A 20,804-nucleotide genomic window follows, 5' to 3' on the forward strand; every position below is an offset into this window, starting at 1 on the left:
ACATTTATTTCATTTCACAAATATATATATAATATAAATATAACGAGTATGATTTTGAAATTATGAAAAGCAAAGCTTGTAGAAGAGACACAGAGTTTTTTACTTAAATATATTATGTCATACTAATTTTAACTAGAACCTGTTCAAATATAAGAATAATAGGTATAGATACAATGTATAAAAACATAATATTGTCTATATTATATAAATATATAGATAAATACAACCAAAAAAAGAAAACTAATATACAACTAAAAAATTCAATAGTACCGTACCTATCATATACAAAACAATATCATAAAAATGACAGTAAAAATGTAACATTAGTACTAATATATTTTTTGTAACTATTACAATTATTAAAATTGCTGATGTTGATACCTAATCGATTACACATGCCAAAGCTAATATTAAAAGAATCTCTTTTTTTGTTACTTAATCTAAAAACATTATTTTTACTTGTTATCGGGTATGATAATTACGTGTAAAGTAAACTTCACTACATCTCAAATTAAATAAATTCAGTGGGATTTCTTTTGCATGAAGTGGTTTTAGTGTTCTTAAATTATAATTTAATCTGTTCTATAAGGTTTAATTAATGCGATTCTTAACAAGGAAATTATAGTTCAGGGCCGTAATTTCAATATTTGGTAGGGTAGGGCATAAAAAAAACCAGCCCTATAATTATAAAGCTTAGCATATCAAAAAAAAGCTGCTCGCTCCACTCGCAAGGTAACCCAATACGCATTTGATACATTTGTCAACATTATATTATAAGACACAGTTCCACTTTTGCTAATATAATATTAAGTACTTATTAAAACGTAATTAATCTTAACTTTCATCAACAAATTATTATAACCTGTTTACTTTGAAAAACATAATATAATAACATTTTATAATATTCAATATATAACAGATTTCTATACTAAAGTTATTTTTTTTTTTTATTGTAGATTACAGAAAACCAAGCCCGTTTAGACCTGGCACCCACGGCCCATAGTAAATGCAAAATGATTTATATAAAATATTTTAATTTTTTAAAAAAAAAAACAAGCTTAGGAATAATATAATACAAGATAAATCATAATTGATCTTATTTACCATATAAAACCCCATAAAATTGCCAACTGACCTTGAAGCTTCAATTCATGGTGGGAGTTCGCTATCTAGTACCTACTATATAGAAATCTGTGTCGCCCACGCATACCACATACGCTGCCAAAAAGCGATGTATGATGACACGTTATGATCTTTGTGTTTGGGGGGGGGGGGGGGGGCACGGCTGCGTTACACGGCCACCGAGTTCCGACCGACTACTGTATGCCAGTCTGGTTTTTTCTTATTTCCATAACCAAAGACAAGGCGACGCCAATTCCGCGAGCCCCTGGATCTTCTATTAAAGACGCTTTTCCCTTTAAACTAGTACAATATTATAATTGTTATGTTATTTTTTAATGTACCTATATAATAAGACACTCACGTTTGTTTCGTGTCGATGTACCTACCTATTCCATAACTGTGTTCTCTATTAAGTAACCATGAATTAACTACATTTCGTTGTTTCTTGCTGGACAACGCTGTGCAAATGTCACCTTTTATCTGCAAGCAACGCGTCAACATATTGAACATAGTTAATCATTATTCATGCAGCGATATCTAAACAAGGTTATTTAAGTATGCATGACTAGACTAGTCGATATTTTTGCACCAGATACTGCACAAATTAATAAAGTTATAATGACTAAAAAAATAAAAACATACTGATTACTTTGTTAAACTATTATAGATGACAAGAAGAAGACTTAATCGAAAATAAGTTTCTTTACTAAACATTGAACAGTATAATAATATATAGTTTAAGATATGTTGTTTTTTTTTCATTAATATTTTCTAACTATTTTAATTAAATTAGTTTCGAAATTTTGAACAAAAATAAGTGTAAATACTCATTTAAAATTGTAAACATGAAGTTCATTTTTAAATCTATAAAAAAAAGAATCTTATGATAAATTATTACAGTTATCCTAATATGATATACTCAAATATTACAATTTTGTGAGTATAATTTACTTAATATTTTAACTATAGGTTCTTAAATTTCATTCATTATAAGTACGTGAGTTATCAAATAACTTATGGTTTTATGGTTACGTGGAATTATTTTATTTTATTTAAACTTTTATATCATAAAATATAAACTATGTACTTAGAATTTTTAATATATTTTAGATAATTTTTTTTCTACGTCTGTCATAAAATATTCAATTTTTATAGCTTAAACTTCTTCAAGATTCCTCGTAAGCAATTAACATAAGAACCTAAAATCGTAATATCGTAATATCGAATAAAATATTATTCGTGCGTTGTTGGAACTCAAAACTTTTACGTATATTATTATTTCTTATAAACACAATAACATTTTAAATTAATTTTAAGCTTTTGTCTATTTATACCACGAATCTGTTTTCACCGTTCTACGGTAAGTCGGTATTGACTACGAGTTAATTTTTTAATAAATAATAACAATAATATAATACAGGCAGGAGTAGGTATAGTAAAATAAATAACTATATTACAAATATAAAATATACTTTGTAATACTATAGGCTGACGGATCGTCATAGCTCAGAACCGTTTTTCGTAAGTATTGATCAATCATTAAATTCAAATTTAGTACATACGTTGTAGTGACTTACTTATTGAAGAATGACGAGGTACTTTTTACACCTACTGTACAGAAGAGCGGTTAGTACCTACTTTCCCCATATTTTATTTATAATTTATAAGTTTATTTATAATACATTAGTCAACATTTTATCAGTCATATAAAGTTATTGCATATAAATAATATAATATGTATTATAGGTACCTATACGAATAAAAATATTATACTTTCAATAAAATCACTATGCAATACTTTTCTTTTTAATATTTTTATGGGTCTAAGGTCAGGTTTACTTACCCATATTCTAATTGGCTAATATTATATTCATATAAGTATACATGAAAAGGTTTTGGGTACAACAACTAAGTTGTAACAAATATTTACAAACTAAAATAATATAATATGACGTCTATTTATAATGGTATTACCATTGATTTGGAAAATTCCAATATTCATTTGTACCTATAAATCATTATTTATCAACCCATATTTTGATGTTATTTTAATTTATCTAGCTTATATCTAAGCGTTTAAAACTTTTTGGAATTATAATACAGTTATATTAACATATCTAATAAAGAAAAATACCTATTGGGGGGTACCTATTAACATTCAATATGTTTAAATTATTGTTTTGTATCAATGGTCAGGATTTCGGGTCTTTGACTCTTCATTTAGGCTTCACGCAATGAGAAATCCTAAGTTTTCTTTAAATACAACGATTTACATATTATAGGCACTACGAAAATAGTTTGAATTTTTATTAGACAATATTGTTAATTAAATGTAATTAAATAAAATGAATGTACAACTATACAAAATACTTGTATAGTTGCAGTACAGTATACTCTGGTTATAAAAGTGAATAGTCTTCTATATGGTGTACTAAACAAATGAATACTTGGGAAAGACAACAAGACATCTCCAATTCAAAAAAAAAATTTTATTCGTATATGTAGTATATCAAACACAGACTGTTAAAATCAAATTTGTATGATCTCAAAACCAAAAATTAAACTAATTATTTATAATATACCTATGTATATAGTCAAACCTATAGTTTAAATTTCAAGTTTATACCACTACAAAAAGAGCACCACAAAACATTGCACTTTTTTCATTAGGTACACAAATTTTATACATAGGCACTTACCTAAGACATATTATAATGTCAACAATCGAATACCATTTACCAATTTACCATTATTACCTTAGCCACCTAATAATGAATCTAAATTTATGATATTGCAAGAAAAGTAACTGTGATGAAAATGTAAATGATAATGTAAGAAGACAACTATTTCAAGATGTTTATAACGTGATAATAAAGAAAAATTACCAAACTTGGTAAATTTAATTTATTTAATGTATTTTTAACAATAAAATGTATGAATTAAATAATCATAAAATTAAGCTATAAAGTTTTTAAAGTGGCATGCCTTTTTGTTTTATTACGATAGTATGATATAATAATATACGAAGACGGACTTAATAAATTATAATGTTATACTTTTGTATTATACCATTTTTATTAGTTTGAATGTTGGTTATTAATAAATTATTGAAGAGAAAAATTATTATTTAAAACCGTGTTTAAGATTAAAAATGTGCACAAAAGAATTTTTAAGTTATTATGCTGTTCATTTTGGATATCGTCTGAAGCACGTGAAATATATACGAGAGTTGTAAAAGCAAAAATCCTTCATGTAAAATTATATTTTATTATGATTGTTCTTTAGAAAACATCGTGTTTGATTATATATATATATACAATTATTAATAATTGTTCTTTTTGAATTCCATTTACTGGCTACTGCACATGCAGGAATATAATACAATAATATTAATATTACAATGTATTAGGATTACTGAGAAATAGTACCTATAGGTATTATAAGCACTATACTTTTGGTACTTATAGTATTCGATATTATTATATTGAGCCTGTATACAAATACATAGGTATAGGTAGTACTGTAATAGAATACTTTATGATATGCAAATTACGTATTTATTTTATGAATATCAATATTAAAATGTACTATAAAAAATAGTATTAAAGCTATTTATATAAATGTAAATGTTTTTTTAAATAAGTATTAAAAAATTTAAAATGTCTCGTTCGTAAAAATAGTTAATGGTATAAAATGAGTTATTTGAAAGGTGCTAAGGAGTTAATATTAAGAGTTATGACTTATTGTCGTACAAAGTGGTGTGAAATGGCGTGGAGAAAAGAAGCTGGTTGCGGGTATAGTAAGAGGGAACTTTAAATGAAATTCTAAAAAAAAAGATCTGTACCTAACATAATTTGTATGGACATTTCGTAAAACTATTATATATATATATATTTGACATTGGTACGTATATAATATTATCTATAAATATATATACATAAATGTGAAAATGGAAATATTTGTTAGGACTTAGCTACGAAACTACTTATTCAATCGTCATACAGTTTTTTTAAAATTAAAGAGGACACCATCGACCAGGTTTAGTCCAATAAACTTAAAAGGACGTAATACCCGCATGCGATGTCTCCGTCTTACAAATGTACAACATAGCAAAAAACTGTTTTGCGCGGGATAGAGCCACTCCCTCGGCATTTATAGTAGAATTACCAACATTCCACAACGCATAGGGAACAACTTTATCTGTGTCGTAGCGCTTTTATTATTTGGACAACATAAATAAAATTAAAGTTATCAGTTTGAAAACTTTAGGATTCTGTTTTGTTTTTTTCATTTAATTATTAAAAATTATTGGGAAATGCTTAAAAAAAAAAATAAAAACGCTATGACACAGTTAAGGTCGTTCCCTATGCGTTGTGGAATTTTGGTAATTATACTATAAATATCAAGGGAATGGTTCTATCCCGCGCAAAACAGTTTTTTCCCATGTTGTACATATTTTGTAAGACGGAGATAACGCATACGGCCATCATGCGCTCTTAATAATTAATAAGTTATTAATTGGTAATTAGCTTTGTTTTTAGGTGTGCAAATTATTGAGTATATTATATAATAATAATAGCCGTATGAGAATATAAATACGACAAAAACGAATTTTTATACTTAGACACGGTTCAATACTGCTAGGTAAGAGGATAATCCTACTATATTATAACACATACAACACATATATTCTATATATATGTATGAAAATGAAAAGCTGTTCGTAAGTCTGGCTAAATCTCAAAAATGGCTTCACCGATTTCATTGTTTTTTTTTTTTTATGTTTGTCAGGGCAATGTTTGGTTGAAAGAAAATATTAGGAAAATCCACCTAAAAAGTAGGAAATTTGGATGGAAAAAATATAACAGTTGCGCCATATTCGTCTAGCCAAAAAATAAACTATATTATAATAATTTATTTTTGTTTATTGTGTTTTATTTATTTCATGGTTAGTATTGGTTATGATTGAATTTAATTTTATACCTAGTCAAAACCATACTAAACTTAGTAAAAATGGTATTCCTAATGCAAATTTGTTTACCGTTGTCTCGGGAACCTTATACACGCACATCGTAAACAACGTGTTAATAAGACATTCATAATTGCGTACGCACCACGCGAGGATGCAATCCACCGCAGATGGATATTCCACCTGAAAATATACTGCTCGCATAATCGGTCTCACGGGCAACGCCGTACGGGATGGCATAATATAATATAATCGAACGTGTCCTACCTGACTCACTGACTGATCAACGTAGACCCTAAATAATGATGGCTTGAGGATTGAAATGTTCATGGTACCTTCAAACCACCATGCAAGTGTGCACTAAGAAAGCATCTTCCAAAATTCGCATTTTAAAGTGGTACTTGCTCAAGTATTTTGAAATTCAATAAGATAATGATCGATGAAAATTTTAAATTTTTGAATATCATACACCGAATATTAAATAACGAATTGAACAAAGTTTGAATCATATATAGATTTGGCACTTTTAACGGGCAAAGAAGTGTGCTATTTGTAGTTTGACTGTAGGTTATTAAGTCAGTAAGGGGAGGAACACGTGTGTGTTTTGTTTGGCAGAATTTTTGATTGGGCACTTGAAAGTATCTATCATGCCCACCTGCCCGGTGGTGACACTTGTTCTCTGGACACCGTAACTTGTCCGAAGAAAAATGCCGCCCATGGCCGAGAAATCGAGATTAAGTACTTATACTATGCCATACTATACATACCATACTACACATAGTGACATTTCCTGCTTTTTGTTGAATTAATATCTTAATTGACATGCACATTACTTACGTAAGATAATTTGTTTTTAAATTTTATTATTATTTGAAAAAAACTATTCACAGTGCTATCTTACTAGTTAGTAATTTTGCAATTTTAATAAAAATACAAAAATATAAATAGGTACACATCGCTCACACGTTATAATATTTTTTTAGTATAATATTACATTACATCATATTTACGTATTAAAACATATTATTCAATAATATTAACTAGAGTATTTACTATTTACTATATTATAATATATTTATATGTAACTGTTTAATTATGTGTTTTTATTTTCATATTAATCCAAATTTAATCACATTATAATATAATTTTTCAGGATGGTTCTATAGAGTTCGAAGAATTCATCAAAGCTTTATCAGTAACGTCCAGAGGAAATTTGGACGAGAAACTTCACTGTAAGTATATTATTAAGTTATTTTAGTTTTCCTCACAGTTGTATAGTGGTGGTATTTTTAGTGATTAAACTCAAATACTATACTAAAATTGTAGGTCTATTTTATACATATGTATAGGGTACCTACTTGAAAATAATAAAATAATAATTTGAAAAGGAAACATGTTTTAATTTCAATTGGGACGAGCTAATCATTTTTATTGGATACAATTTACACTTAATTCGTGTTATTTATTAGCGAACTGTTTGCCTGGCACAAACTTCAAAGTTGTTTTTGAATATTCAAATCGACTATGTTTCAATGCCATGAGTAAAGCATAATATTCGCTTGAACAGATTAAGCATTAAATTCTATAACAAAATTAAAAAACATTATATTATTATAATAGATAAGAGTGTAGGTGCCTACAAAAACATGCATTTCCTAATATGTAACAGTATATAGTTTATACACATTAATGATACTATAAATTCGTCGGCTTGTGTTCTGCCAATGGAGTGTTGAACTTACGTGCAAACGTGCCTAATATAATATCGTGCGATCAATAGGTACAATCATACAGATAACGAGATAAGAGATAGTTGAAAGAAGAAAACGGAAGGTAGGTTTGTACTGTTTGTAGTGGCCTTGTTCAGTTTTACTTTTTAACCAAGACGAATTTCGTGTTTTTTTCTCTCGAGATTTTCAGCATATACCTACCACGTATAAGTGTTAGCTTAGAGCAGGTGCTTTAATATGAGTGCCGCGTGGCCTTAAGTTGTAGATCAAAACAGAACCGTGCTGATGATTTTACGTAAACATTAAACAATGTATCACATTGCCCTTATACTCTATATTATATTAACGTAATAATGTGATTTATTTATTAATAGCACCTTCATATTAGTATATTATGATCTTTTTCTGAATATAAAGGTCCCCGTAGATCGTAACACGAGTGTACGATAATAGTATGTCGTTATATGAAGTGTGAGTTCATATTTGGCAAAAGGTAATAATTTTTTATAATTTTAATTTTTTTATTTCGATGTCATGCAATAGATATTTGTGTGAAAAGGCCATGACTGTTATGCAGTCACTCAATAGGAAGGCATATTATAGAAACTACCTTATAATATTATGTTATGTACGAATGACGTAAACTGATTGTTGAATTACAGTATAATACAGAGGATATTCTGAATACGCTACTCTGGAAAAGTTAAATAAAATAGTTACATCGATATTTCAACGTGATTCAATTATTGTTGTACGTAGAAAATAAATTTAAAGTCACTACCTAGAATACAGATGTATTATATAATTGGGTTTGCTGATATACAAAATATAAGTTAGTATACCAATTATTTAAGTTTGATCAATGCATTTTTATAAGGATGTGTAATGTGTATTCATTTTTTTGAGATATGTACCTATATATCTATCATTGACGTATAGTTCCTACGCCCCACGCCCCTACATATAACATAGAAAATGAAATAATATGGTTCCAAAGAGTATATTATTAAATACACCATCTCAATAGAAGAAAATTGTATACCTTTCGAATTGTATGGTAAATGATGAAAGTTTAATTTGTGTAAGCCATAATTTTATAAGTAACAATAATAATATATACACAGACTCGTTGGAAAGTTTTTGAGTCTGAATACGTGCATTGTGTGCCATTTTTTCATTTCAATTTTGTTTTATTTACATATTAAATAAAATACTATTCTATTTTATTCGTTTTGAATTTTTAGAATGAAAATGTAGTGGTAAAATATGAATAAAAACATTTTAACCGTAGAAAATTAAAATTTTTTTTACTTTGTGCACATACCTCTATAACATTTTATTTTAACACTAGGTATTTGTCTATTTATATTTTAGTATGAACGTGAATAATATAATAGCATTTTTAAGAATATATATTTTTTACTTATATTATGATCTATAAGACAAATACGAAATACCAACAATCTATGTAAGGTACGTAATACAAACGTATTAATGGCATTGAATATTGAATTTGTATACATTTTTAATAGAAACATATTTAAATTTAAGCCATAATTAAAATTAAGATTATTTTGTTAATTTTATAATGACATTTTTTCTGGGAACATTTCTTCAATTAAGGAGTACTCACTGCTATAAGCAATCAATTTTCACACTTATTTTCATTTTAGTAGGTATACTTTTGATACTTTCCCTTCATCATAATTCAAATAATGAATGCAAAAATTGATTAATCGATCTAGAGTAAATTTTATATTGAACTTAAATTGTCCATACATTAAACGAATCAACTTGAAAAAATATACAATATATAATATTATTACTGTATACATTTATTTTGCACAAAACTGTAGCTGTAACAACCGTTGATATTATGCTTGTGCGCCTGTATCTGTATTTTCATTTAACATTCCAATCCCACTAAAAACCATATTTTATTGTCCACACGCCATAAACCACCCATAGATACATGTTATCGTAGTAATTGATGATCTCTTCTATATCTTCAAAGCGCATTCTACAGCGGGTAAATAACTACCTATTGAATATCTTTATCGATGGTTACATATAGCTACAAATGTAAAATTTACTTTCTCACTTCGTTATAACAAACGAGTTATAAATATTTAAAAACCAATTTACATCGGTTTTTAGTATTATGGAAATATACCACATGTTCAATATAAAATAATATGTATTATAATTAATAATAAATAAATTTATTATAATATTATGCAAAATACATAAAATATACCTGTATATATATATATATATATTTTCCAAAAAATATAATATTAAGATTACAATATTATAATGATTATTTATTTTATTTACGGGGGACGGAGTGGGCGAGCGGACTAAGGCGTCAGTTGCGACGCGCACCGTCGTCGGTTCGAACTCGGCCACAGGTGGCATTTTTCTTCTGACAGTCATGATGTCCGGAGAGAGAGGCCGCCATCCCCCACCCGGGCATGGCAGATACCTACGGGTGGCCACTGAAAAATTCTGCCAAAACAAACACACACGTGTTCAAAACTTATAGTACCCTCCCCCTCAGTTCCACAGGCTAATGACATCAGTTGTCGAAGCCTCAACCCCCCCCTCCAAAAAAAAAAAAAGATTATTTATATTTATATATGTACGGTTATAAGTTATAACGAGAAAATCTAGCTGGCCCTTGAAACTCGTTATAACCGATTTCTACAGTATATATTTTTATCATCAGACAAAACGTTTTATTTTCCTTTAAAATTATCACCGATATTTACGGTACACCATAAGTTTACTGCATGTTCTATAGTCTGATATGTTTATACATATTGTAATATTGCGAATAAATGGATACTTACTTTATTCACACAATATATTATTGTTATTCTTGAACATATTATGTTTATGTTTATATAGGAACGGTAAACGGTAGGGGATACACCACAAATATAATAATTGTTCTACCCTCGTGACCCCATCAGCACTTCAAATAATATTTTAATAACAAAATATTACTTCAATATGTTTTTAAATAATGAATTTTTAACAATGTTCACAGAAACGTTTTGCTTCAGAATGTTGTATTAAAAGTATTTTTTAAAAAATAAGTAAAATAATCTAGAAAAAATGTATTCATATAATAAATGAACAAAAATCTTTTAAACATTTGTTTTTATTTAAAAAATGATTGTGTTTATAAGCACTTAAGATTTTTTTATACAAATATATTTTACAAAAATATTCAACATTTTCAGGGATAATATTAGTAGGTATTTTTAATGTTTTTATTTATAGTTTTGTACGTTAGGTATTCAATATTAGTCATAATTGATAATCTTAACATCAAATTATTTTGATTTATTTTGATTATAATCTGAAAATATTTTTATAAAAATGAATTTAAATTGTTCAAGACTAAAATTAAAAGGTTTTATGGTGTCTGTCCGTCAATACTGTAACTAATAAGTGATAATTATCTATGTTCAACAGGCAATAAGGGAAAAATGCCTCTAATATAACGACTGTGATCGATGTCTAGTGGTCTGTTGGGCGGTTACAAAGTGCTTCACTAAACCAACATTTTGTTTTAATGTTTACTCTACAGAACAAAAAAATAACGATATCAAAAACATTGGCTGTGTATTTTATTTTTTTCAAAGTTTGGAATAAAATTATCATTCTGTAGGATAATCTCCTGTCAAGGTCGTGTTAAACTAAATTTAAATTTGTCTTGATTAAAAACAATTTTTACTGACTATAAGTATTACTAATAAGCTAATATTCTAATGCTTATCAAAAGTGTATTTTCCTTCAAATAATGATGTCTCAACATAAATTATCTATACCTAGCAGCTATTGTGTAATACAAATATTAGAATTAGGTATGTATTATAAATAAATATCTAAAATATATGTACCAAAGTAAAAAATTAACGTTGGATATCAATGTGCATTACTAATAAAATAATATTCAAATACCAATACCTAATATTAATGTGAAGTACATATAGACTAGAGTTTGTTTATTTTTTACTGCATACTTGAAATTATTTAGAATTCCTTAGAGCTTGGTGCCTTGGTTTTGTCTTCAGTGGAAAAGTTACGATTAATTTGCAGGTTTCAACTACATCTGTACGATAATTAGTAAAATTATGATTTGATAGTTTGTTTCATTACTATAGATTTGTTTACTAAATACCGTTAAGTTAAAAAAAACTAATCTCTTTGTTTAGTTAGTTGTTAGTACCTAAATGTTTCCATTGCATAAGTAACTAAGCACATGCATTCATGTGATGTGAATAGGATTGTTATGCGCTTTTAGATATTTTACTATGGAATTCATTAGAAATGCCTTTGTCAAAATTATTATTTAAATACTTTTCAAGTTGAAATTGTCGGTACCATTGTAAAATGATTTGTAAAATGTTTCAACAAACAGTTACTTCTTGTTACTCTATTGTCAAACTTAATTTTACAAAATTCATCTTTAAAACAATTTAGTTTCCTGTGAACTAAATATCACAAATCAGTGTTAGGAAACTACCATCAGTTGTGCGGTTAAAAATTATTTAAAAAACTGTCTTTTAATTGTGTTACACCTAAGGTCATTGTTATACATCTCAGCAAAAACACTCCTTCAAACCCCGTGAAAAAAACGGCTCTAAAAGTTGTGATATCATTTTATAGTTAAGTCTTTGAACTAAAGATATCATTTATGTTAAAATAGTCTGCTAAATAATTGAACTTAGCTTTGTGACTTTAAAACACTTGATCAGTAATACACTACATATTTCAATGATAGTAGACTATATTATTATGTACTTACTCATTGTGCTATAGCTATAGTATTTTTGAAATGTTTAACTTAAGTTGCCAAGCTAAGTTGAATTATTTAGCAGACTATTTTAACATAATGATATCTATAGTTCTAAGACTTAGCTATAAAATTATTTCATAACTTTTAGATGCGTTTTTTTTTATACTTAGCGTTTTTTACACGTTGTTGGACGGAGTGTTCTTGTTGGAATAACGCAAAGTTTTTGTCGATACCTTATTATTTGTAAGTCATTGTTACGTGACTAGAAATAAGGAACAGCGTGGTTTAAGATAGAATATTATCAAGTAATAACTTTTTTTAAAACCCTTATGTAAATTTATTATGGTAGTAGTTACATGACGAGTACGCCACAAGAAATACATGGTTTTAAATTTGAATAATATGATACGTGATTGAGAGTGTATGTGTATTCGAGAACGAAGTGGTAGGAAACACCATGGCAACATCATAGATATTAAATAATATAATATCTATAACATATATGGCAACACGCGAGTAAAATATCGGTAAAATAATCATATTATTATGGGGGGCCCTTCGCCGATCATCGTGTCGGATAGTGCATTTTAATGTGGGTCACAAGGAATATTATCTAATAAAATATTGAAAATACGCTACAATAATTTCTAGTTAAATTGGCTATAACTCTGTTGATATTGTTCAAAACGATTTGAAAAGTACAGCATGCGTACAATTTACGTACAATTTCCAATTAAACGAATGTATTTTCAAACTTCATTATTTAACTACAATTTTGCTTTCTCAAGAAATTTTTTTCGTGAATCATGTTGCTTCCTGTAATAATTACCATAATTAATATTATTATGGTCCGGCAGATTTCACGTGTGTTTTGCCTATGTGTAAGGCTCTCTTTTCTTTTATACTTGGCGCGACACTTCCGGGTCGTTGGACCTGTAACTAACTGCACGACGTTCCATCAATATTAAGTCTCCCGTCTCTATAAGATTAGATGAAACACAAAAATTTTTTCTATGTCCTTTATGTATTTTAAACCTTTAATCGGATTGCGATGAAATGTGGTACAGACCTTGGGAAAGAAGATAGGCTACATTTACAAAAAGGTAAATAAGAGGTCCAACCCGGGGAGGTTCTCAAACAGGGATTTTGAGATTTCCGATGAAAATTTTTGTTTATAAATGATGTTTGCTATTGGTTTTAATAATAATAATATTATTATTATTAATGCAATAAGCCTGTGTATTTTATACATCGAGTTCGAACCACGGTTTCGGTGCAACAATTTTTTGTATTTTTTGACACTTAGTGTTAAATTATACACTTACGTACGCATTATACATGGAGTCCGCGATCTACCGCAGGAGATATATCCAAACTACTATCTACTGATCGTATAACCACAAATTAATCTCATGGAAAACGTCTGTCGGGATGGCCATAAATTAAAATATAATATTATTTACACTTAAAAAGACATTGCTTCCACAGAGTGTTACACCCAAAAGGAGTTGAACAATCACAAAAACTTAGCAATAGCAAAGCATTGCCATATCGCTAGTTCTTAATGAATATTAAATATTATAATTTTTCCAGTTACACTTATAAGTTATCGAGCATAAGTCCTTCCACGAACAAGTACCTAACTTTGTAAACAAGTTTATTAATAATATACATTATTATTTATTACCGACATAATTAGTATAATAATTATTGTTGATGAATGTTTATACTTTATACTCGTTATTACTCGTTTAAACTCGGATCAAGATTTGTACTCGGTAATTTTTTCCTCTTTGCTTTACATTAATTCATAATTATTATTACAAGACACACATTTTAACATAAAATTATTATGTTTTAAATAATTAATATTTTGTTGCAGGAATAAACTATACGAATGGGCACCTTTAATTAAATAGCAAATAATATCTCTCAGCAATATTATTATTATAATTATCTAGTACCTATTTTCGTGGTCACTGGTAAAACACGTCAGACAAGTTCGACTTTAATAATATGTTTAATTTTGATTATAAATATTATGTACTATATAGTTTTTGTTTAGTATTAATGTTTCGATGTCAGATTAACACGGGTATGAAAATATTTTTACTCTGAAAATAATATAAGCAATTTATATGAGTATAACCACCCTGCAGAACAGTGGGAGTCGAGTGTACATCGCCATTGATTAGGTTATAATTAAATGATAAATCATTACATACGAATAACGATTGCGAGCGAAGATGGTCTGTCAGTCTATTATCATAATAAAAAAAAAAAAAAAAAAATTTTAAAAACACACTTTTCCATAAAAACATTTAAAAAAAAATTTTAAAAATTGCACTAAAAAGACAAAAATAATTCTCTGTACTTAAAAATAATGAAAAATTTATTGATGAAAAATTTAAAAGTGTGTGGTGCTCATACACTTGACATATATTCCCAGTCACTATCTTATAAACATGATTGAACAAAGAAGTGTATGTGAGACTTTCCTTGGCTTTTAAATTTTTCATCAGTAAATTTTTCATTATTTTGCTCTTATACTTGACATATACTGCCAGTCACTATCTTATAAACAGGATTGAACAAAGAAGTGTATGTGAGACTTAGCTCGGCTTTTAATGTTTTGTATGATGCACCACACACTTTTAAATTTTTCATCAATAAATTTTTCATTATTTTTAAGTACAGAGAATTATTTTTGTCTTTTTAGTGCAATTTTTAAAATTTTTTTTTAAATGTTTTTATGGAAAAGTGTGTTTTTAAAATTTTTTTTTTTATTTTTTATTTTCTACTTTTTAGTTGAAAGTAATTTAAAAGCATGTATATCACCAAGCTCTCGATTTGTTTCAAGATTATTTTGAGAATTCCCAAGTACTTGTGAGCGTCGACCAAACTCTTCATAATATGCTTACTGTTTTGTAAAAGTTGGTTACCGATTTGTCGCATAACAGGTGCGACTCTTCTCTCTTCATTGTTTTTTGACCAAGCATAACTTAGCGGGTATTTGACTAAGAGACCCCGGACCGAGGGGGATCTCAGCTTTTTAGGCCCCAGATGAATTTCCACCATTAGGGAACCAAAGCCCCCACCCCCCCACATTTTGAGTTAAGTATAAATCGGCGGGAATTCAAGTTAAAGACCTCGGGCTAAGGGGGAACGCCTCTTTAAGTTGAAGACTACAGTTTTCCGCTTTAGGGAACGGGGGCACCCCCTCCCCCCATTTTGGAAATTTTTTTTTGTTTGATTTAGGTCCGGGAGGCCACTACGATGTCCCCCGTCAAGGGGAAACTCTGGGTTTTGAGTTTTTGATAGGATTTAATGGGATTTTCTTAAATGTTGCTTTTTATTGATAAGGAGTTTGATAAGAAATTTAATTTACTTATTTTTCATTTTGGCAGCGGACAGATTGATCTAATCAACCACATCGGTAGAACATGAAGTTACGAACAGTCTGTTGCTCTTATTTTCACTGCTGACTGTAGTGTTTAAAGAATATCGGTATCCGGTGTTTTCGGTACCTATATCAGAATACCGGTATAATGTTATTTGGTAATAATTACCGTTGTTACCATAGATATTATAATAATGGATAGGACACGCCTATACTTGCTTCGTAAGAGGTTGCGGTTTTTTTTGGGGAAGAGAGAAAGTTCAATATCTGCGAGAGATATTACGGCGACGTCGTGGGGACAATCCTTTTTTTTTTTTTTGGTCCATGTCCCAAAATGACAACGGATTATTGTATTGTCATCCAAGACCAAGGTCTATACCAATTTTCAGAATTATTCATCTTCAAAAAGTGCCTCAAATCGAGCGCGCAAGATTTGATCACAGACAGACGTGAAACCAAACTTAAGAAAAGTGTTAAAAATATGTATAACTATTAATTATTATTATAGACATTTTATAAACAATAGATAGGCATAGCCATAAAATTAATCTAAATGATTTGAAAATTGCATCGTTGTTGTGGGAATTATGCATTGTAGGCATAGAAGATGATAATATAAACATTTATTGAAAATTGAAAGTATCTACGGTTATATGTTTTTAAGTTAGGTATACCAAAACAAGAGATAAAGCATCGTTATTTTATGCGTAAATATCCAATTTTGTCAATATTTAAAATGCAGACGCTCATAATATAAAATATGTATGGGATTACGCTGAACTTTTTTTTTATTACACTTTTATAAGTTATAATAACATATTAATCTTCGGCATAAACATTTTATGAATTTATAATACAAAATTATTTACAAATTTTGAATTTTGAAAAAAATTGGTTTTGCGTAACAATTCCCGTTTTTTGCTAAATGTTTTTTTTGTTTTTCCCGATTATTTTGAAAATTCCTGGTAATTGACGTTTCAAAAATACCTACTAGATCCAATTTTCTTTCATAAACCGCCCTCAAAGTTGAAGACTGAAGCATTGTTTCTACTATATATGTTGTGTGCAGACAGTGCGTGTAAAGTCATTACATTCATCGCTCCACTCGGAATCTAAAATACGTTTAAACTTGTTGTAGGAAACCTCGCAGTCTGGTCCACGTAACAGGTTTTTTTAAACGGATTGTCAGTACAATCCTTAAACTTCCCGAATGAAATTCAATTATCATACGAATATGATATAATATATCCCCCAATAAACCTGTTAATATCGACCGCATTATATTGTTTAAGACATTAAAAAAATTGTTTCAACTCGTCTTGTTCAATAAAAAAAACGTGCTTATAATATTGTATTGGGCAAAAAACATAGAAAGACATGAAAATTTTAAAAATCTTAGATAGGTACATAAATCAGTTCTACAAAATCAAAAAACGTATATAGGTTATAATGCAAATTATATGGAATTATTAACCTATTACGGATAACTGTACGATTCGCATTACATGTCTTACTTTTGGTATACCTATACAAAATATGAAATTTAAATGTCATTTCACGCTCAATAATAACAATACATGGGTAATTAGTTTTCTCCAGCGTGCATCCGTCAGCATACATTTTTTGCGTATTTGATAATACAGTGGGTTCCGCTTAATGTGATCACTGGTTTATAGAATCAACCGTTTATTGGAATCGAAAATTAAAATCCCAAACCAAATATTATATTGAAAAAAGATATTATGCTTTATGGAATCAACTGATTAATGGAACCAAAATGAAACCAATGTGATCACATTAAGCGGTACTCAGTGCCGGCGCAAGGTTTTGCGGGGCCCAGGGCAAGTAAAAAATATGGGGCCCTCATTCCTATCTTATACATTACATCCCCATTCTAAATTAATTATAGATTTAATTCAAAAAGAAATTTTGTCTATCGATTTTAAATCAAACGATTTTTGTACATTAAGTAGGTATGTAAATAAAATCAAAACAATCAATGATAAATGTATTATCTTATTATTTGCATAGAAAATAAACTCATCATCTTAATCACTATTATAAAATATCAGAATACAAATATTATTAATAATTAGCTAGGTACTTAAAAAAAAAATACTATAATTAAATACTATAAATACTATAATTAAATGTATAATTGCATAATAGGTGAGTAATAATATTAATTTATAAAGGAAATTAAAAAAAAAGTGGGTAAGTGGATGTCGTTCTGCTGTACAGTAGGTTACAAGTGGGTCAATGTATAAAGGATTGTATTAAACTTGAATTCAATGACATAATATCATTGTATAAGAAAAACGATTCTGAGCAGAGTCGGTTTACCAGTCTAGATATTGTTATTATTTATTATATCCTGTAAGTTGAACTTATATTATAATAGGTATTATTATTTTGTATTCATTTCTATGGTGATGAACAAAGCGTTTGAAATTAAAATCCAATTTTTTACGGTTTTTCGTAATTTGTCGGTGATTTTTCCTGTGGCATTAAATAGCTATTGAGAAAATCGAAAAATGACCTTTTTAGAGTACCATCTTGATCCAATTTGCTAAAAGATAAGGTACTGTAATATGTTGAAATCAAAGTACTCCTTCTGGTAGATATTTTGTATAAATAAATAAACACCATTGTAAAACCACTATAGTTTCCTCGCTCCGCTCAGAATCAAAAATGAGTGTGTACAACAATTTATAATATTTTAAATACATAATACATTGTTAAAGTAAAATATTGTCAGTTATAATTCTTTAATTTTTCTAGCTTTTTTGGATGCAAAATCATTTATTATATCTTCATATTTTAGTTGTTCTGTATTATGATTAGGGCTATGATTTATATGAAATAAAAAATGATGAAAAATATGCATTTGTTTTATTAAAAATATGCTAAAATACTTAAATATACTGCATAAATATTATTAAATAAATAGTATTTCTATACATTTTTAAAAAAAACTTCAAATTATCAAATATCTTTCAATAGCCTTAAAAGTTAGATATTTGGAAATTTAAATAAAAGGAAACCTAGCCGTATCACTGTTTATCGAATATTTTACGTTTCAATTTATTTATATCTTTCATAGACAGTTGGTGACTATTATAAGTACTAATATATACCTACATATTATACATACTAATGGCTACACCAAATGCGATAAGCCGATAATGATTTTAAATAGCCGATAAATGAGCACTTTAGTTTTAACAAACATAATATTTTCAACGTATCCAACGAATATAATCTGGTAGCAATCAACTTAAATTTACTGTACTTGGGTATTTTGGGTAATATGTTGTTAGTTTTTGTCGAGTAATAGGTACAAAAACTCATGATCAAATCTGAACTTGATTTTTTTTTTTTGGTTTCGTTCAGGTGGGAGCACTAAATAACGAGGCCCCAAAATCGCGGGGCCCGGGGCACGTGCCCCGCTCGCCCCGACGCTTGCTCCGGTACTGGCGGTACTCACTGTATTATAATTAAGGACGAAGTCCGTGAAACGTTGTGGACGGACCTCGCGCTGTGGCTAAGGCTAACTACATATTATAATATTTTAATTCCCAACAAAAGGAAAGGCCAATGTGCGACGACTTTCGGGTCGTGTGTCGTCGGTGTGTGTATAAATTATAGTATGGTATAGGTATTATTATATTATTATATTAAATGCATATATAGCGGACCGGGTTTTTCGTACGAAATCGTCCTAATACACAGCGGCTGTTCTGCCAGGGTAGATCCCCTATTCGGTGAATTTGCATATTCAAATTTCGTATAATGTGTAACCCGAGAACGAACTGTGGTGTGTAAAATATATAAGAATGTAATATGTTTTGTACGCCTATGAATTTGTACTAAATCGCCGAGATTATGTCCCGGAGTTCCTACATCACGCGAATGTGAGGTACACGATATTATTATTATTATATAGAAACAATAAAATGCATTTCGATGCACATATTGGGTTCGACCGGACGGTTCATTAATATAATATATTATAGGAAACCCTCTCGGCGATCAGTGGTTGGAAAAATAATCTCATATAACCGGCACTGTTGTAGTCTGAGTAAGATGCATTATAATATATCCATGCATTCATCCCGCTTTTGATATTGTTTTACAGTTTTGATGAAATAAAAATATTTAATACAATCACTGCAGCATATCTAATATTATTATATAATTATTAAATCTCCATTGGTACGGTAGAATCTCTGTCGATCGTAAACATACTGTTTACACAACGACAAGCTGACGAGCCTACTTGTATATTTTAAAACCATTATTAACTACTTACTTATATCCAACAGTGCAAAGAGACAATGAGTGTTTCGCAACTCATGATATGATTTAGTGTCGGTCAAGTACAATTACATTTTTTGCCGTAGGTAATACAATTTTACAATTATTATTGCAATATTATCGGTAGATTTAAACATCTTTGGTAATAATTATGTAACAAATTTTACTGAAAACATATATTAATATACAATTTGTATAACATTTTAATTTCATTAATATTGCCTATACAAAACTCCTTAAAAATCGATGAAGATCTAAATTAATACTTACCGCTGTCCACAAATACAAAAAAAGTACAAACATTAACATTAACGTCTTATTACGGTCCCACCGGAATTTTTAAGGGGTTATTTTGAAACTAATTTCAACGTAGTTTTAAGAAAAATTAAAATATTTTTGGTTGCCAATTTAAAGTAACTAACTTTTAGACACAAAATACGTATAAAAATAATTATA

At 28.7% G+C, this 20,804-nt stretch overlaps 1 protein-coding gene across 1 annotated transcript in view; it reads left to right on the plus strand.

Moving 5' to 3' along the window:
* The window catches only part of LOC132943030 (frequenin-2), a 163,761-nt gene that overhangs the window by 69,103 nt on the left and 73,854 nt on the right, over window positions 1-20,804 (plus strand). The window contains exon 6 of the mRNA XM_061011800.1: window positions 7,245-7,323. Within this exon, the coding sequence (XP_060867783.1) occupies window positions 7,245-7,323 (79 nt within the window). The remainder of the gene's footprint in view (window positions 1-7,244; window positions 7,324-20,804) is intronic.

The sequence above is a fragment of the Metopolophium dirhodum genome, chromosome 4, assembly GCF_019925205.1.
Source record: "Metopolophium dirhodum isolate CAU chromosome 4, ASM1992520v1, whole genome shotgun sequence".
NCBI lineage: Eukaryota > Metazoa > Arthropoda > Insecta > Hemiptera > Aphididae > Metopolophium > Metopolophium dirhodum.